The 3,654-nt window shown below is 50.4% G+C and overlaps 1 protein-coding gene across 1 annotated transcript; it reads right to left on the bottom strand.

The window, feature by feature from the left end:
- Positions 1 to 1,610: 1,610 nt before the first annotated feature.
- LOC524771 (uncharacterized) lies at positions 1,611 to 3,447 on the bottom strand. The gene has a single exon (NM_001098057.1). The coding sequence runs from the start codon at positions 3,304 to 3,306 to the stop codon at positions 2,419 to 2,421; it is 888 nt and encodes a 295-aa protein (NP_001091526.1). The 5' UTR covers positions 3,307 to 3,447; the 3' UTR covers positions 1,611 to 2,418.
- Between the last annotated feature and the right edge of the window lie 207 nt (positions 3,448 to 3,654).

Here is a 3,654-nt window from a genome sequence, read left to right as displayed (position 1 = left end):
AGTCACCAGGGAAGCCATCAGTTTTCTGCACCTTTAATTCCTGCTCCTTGCATCAGGCCCAGCATCTGATAAGATATTCACATTTGTTGACTGAGAGATTCTAATTTGGCAGGTGGTTTTTAGCCAGTGTGTGATGTCATTAACATTTTAAGCTTCTTATTTTCAAGCTAAAGGAAGAAGAGTCTTACCATTTTCCTTGAATAAAGGATGCTCTACTAACAGATGGAGAAGGAAATGACAACCCACTCCAGTATTTTTGCCTGGGAAATTCCAAGGACAGAGGAGCCTGGTGGGCTACAGTCCATGGGGTCCCAAAAAGCTGGACATGACTGAGGGACTAACACTTTCACTCTTACTTTTCACTACTAATGGGAAGAGATGTGTTTATCATAAGTCATCCTGAAAGTAAATCTGTGCTGAGTTTTCAGGGAGGGGGCACAGCCACATTTTATGGAGAAAAAAAGAGTAAGAAAAATCTAACTTTTGCGTTTTCTCAGTGATAAGTGATCATATGAACACTTGCTATGGCCCCTCTCAAGACTTTATGTAAGAGATATAAAGTGGGGGGCCTTGGGAATTCCTTGGTGGTCCAGTGGTTAGGACTCGGCACTATTACTGCTTGGGCCCACAGCCTGGGAACTGAGATCCCACAAACTGAGAGATGTGCCCCCCTCCAAAAAAAAAAAAAAAGAATAAAGAATGAAGTGAGGGGAACTGAAGTTTAAGGTTTACTAGCTTTGGGGTAAAGTTGACTCTGTTTCTGGGTTTTTAGGTGGGGACACAAGGAAAGATGTTGGCCTTTCCTTAGGTTGGGGAGGAAAGCTGAGGCTGGCCTGGCTCCAGCTGGGGGAAGTCATTTCTCTTTTCTAGACCCAGAGTGTTCCTTCCCTCCAAGCTGCCCTGTGACTTGCCAGACCCCTGCCCCACTTCCATTCCTTCCCTTGTTCCCCTTCTTTGCTTTAAGCCCTATTCCACTGTTTCCAGGGCTCGTCTCCACATTCATGCACCATACTTCTTTAGGGAGTGTCCTGTGATGTTTCAGAGAACAATGTACAGCCCATCTTGCCCTCCATCTGCAAATGCATATCCCTCTCTGTGCTTCATAGAGCCTTTCTGTCTTTGAGTCCAGCACCTCTGACTGTGTGGGTGTGGCAGAATTGCAGCTGCTTCATTGTGTGGGCACTTTTCTCTGTGGTCCTTTCTCTACCACTGTGGTCAGCACCTCCTCCCTTTTTCCTGCCTCTTCAGACTTCCAAATGCTGGCTTTGTCATCTCACATAAGCAGACACGCGCTGTCAAGAGCAGTTTTCTAGTTGTACCCAGAGATAAGTATTTTTATATAGTTTGCTTTCATATATTTCACTGAGGATGTGAAGTTATTAACACCTCCTGCTTCTGGGAGGAGCTCAGTGAGTACAGTGGCTGAAAGTTCTGCAGGTTCCAGGAGCTGGCGTTCTCAGATTCCCTCTCAGCTTGGAGTCCCTGCATCTTCAGAACTGCTGAAGTCATTTGCGCCCCAAGTTTCATGGTGGTCCTTGCCTTCTGCTCCCATCAACTGAAATCTGGGCCTTTTCTTTGATCTCACCCCAGAATCACTCACACAAGACATGTTTATGTGTATCATAGACTTTATTGAAAGACTCTACATAAGCAATGGAGTTTTATGTCATAGCAAAAACCAAACAACCTAAAATTATACAGATATAATCCTCATTTCTTACACCCACCTTTGGGAATCCCTCCCTCGCCAGACCTTGAGCCCTGCTAACCTGATTGCTGCCCTATCCCCTCATCCCTCATTCCCTCAGGCAGAAGTAGCCTCATCCACTTTAGATGAGAAAACAGTAACAACAAAACCAGCTCTTCTTCCTGCCCCACTTAGTATGCATATGAGTAAAAGACCAAACAAAAACCACCACAATATTGTAATTAGCCTTCAATTAAATTAAATTAATAATTAAAAAGAAATGAAGAAGCAGAAGCCCTCACCACAATGGAAAAACAGAGCTCTCTCCCTGGGACACATTTTACTACTTCAGCTGCAGGTCCACGCAGCTCACACACCAAGCCAGCTCTGCCCTGGACATACAGAGCCCTGCCATGTCCCCAGACACCCTCCATTTTCTTCTATTTCCTCATTTCTTCTCTTCCTCTTGGATCCCAAAAGCTGTCAGAGGAAACCATTACTCCTATTCTCACTTCATGTGAATCCATGATAAGGAACCACACTGGCTAGCAGGAGAGAGACAGGTCTGGAGAGAAGAGGGTGGTAGACAGAAGTAATCTTTGTTCATTTCAGATCAAGGAATGGGACCCCTGCAATGAAAAGCCACAATGCAGAGCCCAGGATGTTCCTGCACAAGGCACACAGCGGGCATCCTCATTACAAAGGGTGAGGTACCAAGATATATTCTATGCCTAAACACCCCCGTCTAGTTGTGGGGCCCCTGCCCTGAACTTCTCAGGCTCTTCGCTGCCCTCATGTAGGGGGCACGGCTGGTACTTGGCACCTGGGACCCTTTTCCAGGAGGAGAAGCGATGGTGCCAGAGGCTGCAGAGGCCATAGATGGCAGCCAGCAGGACAGCCCCCAAGCCCAGGTGCCAGCAGAAGAAGGTGGTGACAAAGGCGAGCTCCACAGGGTCGTCCCTGCTCCAGGGCTGTCCGGAGGGAGGCGCATACAACAGGACGCTTAGATGTAGCAGCCAGTTGCTGAGCACCAGCCCCATCCAGGCCTTGAGCACCCAGAGTGAGGGCTGGTCGGGGACCCAGACCTCGATGATAAGCACTAAGCCGACCAGGAAGACAGGCAGCATGAACAGGGCGTGCACGCGGCTCTCCAGGGTGCTCTTGTTCTCAATGTGGTTTATCAGCAGCAGCACCAGCACGCAGAAGGCCAGCGCCTCCGCCGCTCGCTCCAGCTTCATGTTCTGCCGCGCCTGGCACACCTGGCTCACGATATCCACCACTCCGCTGAAGAGGAAGAACCCGTACATGGTGATGTGCTGCCAGGTGTCCTGGAACACAAACGGCCGCTTCGGGTCCTCCCAGTCCACCATCACCATCCGGTTTGTTCCCGGTGGGTAGAAGAGCTCGGGCAAGATAACGATCAGGGAGAAGACCACCTTCACCACTGCTTCCACAGAAACCAGCTGCCACCACCGGTGCCCTCGCTTGTCTCTTGGGGGCAGAGGAGATTTGAGGAACCTCTGTCCCCGTAGCAGAGCCAAGGACACCAGCACCGAGTAGTAGAGCACTACGATGAGGAACAGCAGCCCTGCAATCAGGTGTCCCCCGAGGGTCCCCATGGTCTGGGTGTGTGCGGCAGGGACACTGGCTGGAGATGAGCAGCGACCTCACGGGCGCTTCTCAGGAGCAAGAGTGGCTGCTTTCGAGCGATGGGGAGATTCTCCTGATCTGGCCGCACCTGTGCTCCCACAAAGGGGAAGGTGCCCAAAGCCTCTGAGTCACTCCTGGGTGGAAGTGGCTCTTTTGGAGGTGTGATGGTGCATGTGGGTTGCGCCTCACTCTGTTCCTTGCTTAGATTCTAGGCCTGGGATTTTAACCTTTGCCCCTCACTGTTGGCACGGGTCTGCCCTTTCTCTCCCAGCCTCCGCCCCACCGCTTCACAAGGAGAGGGGAGGGAGACAGTGGGG

Source organism: Bos taurus, chromosome 1, assembly GCF_002263795.3.
Source record: "Bos taurus isolate L1 Dominette 01449 registration number 42190680 breed Hereford chromosome 1, ARS-UCD2.0, whole genome shotgun sequence".
Classification (NCBI taxonomy): Eukaryota; Metazoa; Chordata; class Mammalia; order Artiodactyla; family Bovidae; genus Bos; species Bos taurus.
This window is presented reverse-complemented; position numbering and strand designations above follow the sequence as displayed.

What these genes read in the sequence shown, in the direction of transcription:
- LOC524771 (NM_001098057.1), bottom strand. Translation starts at nt 3,306, where the DNA reads ATGGGGACCCTCGGGGGACACCTGATTGCAGGGCTGCTGTTCCTCATC.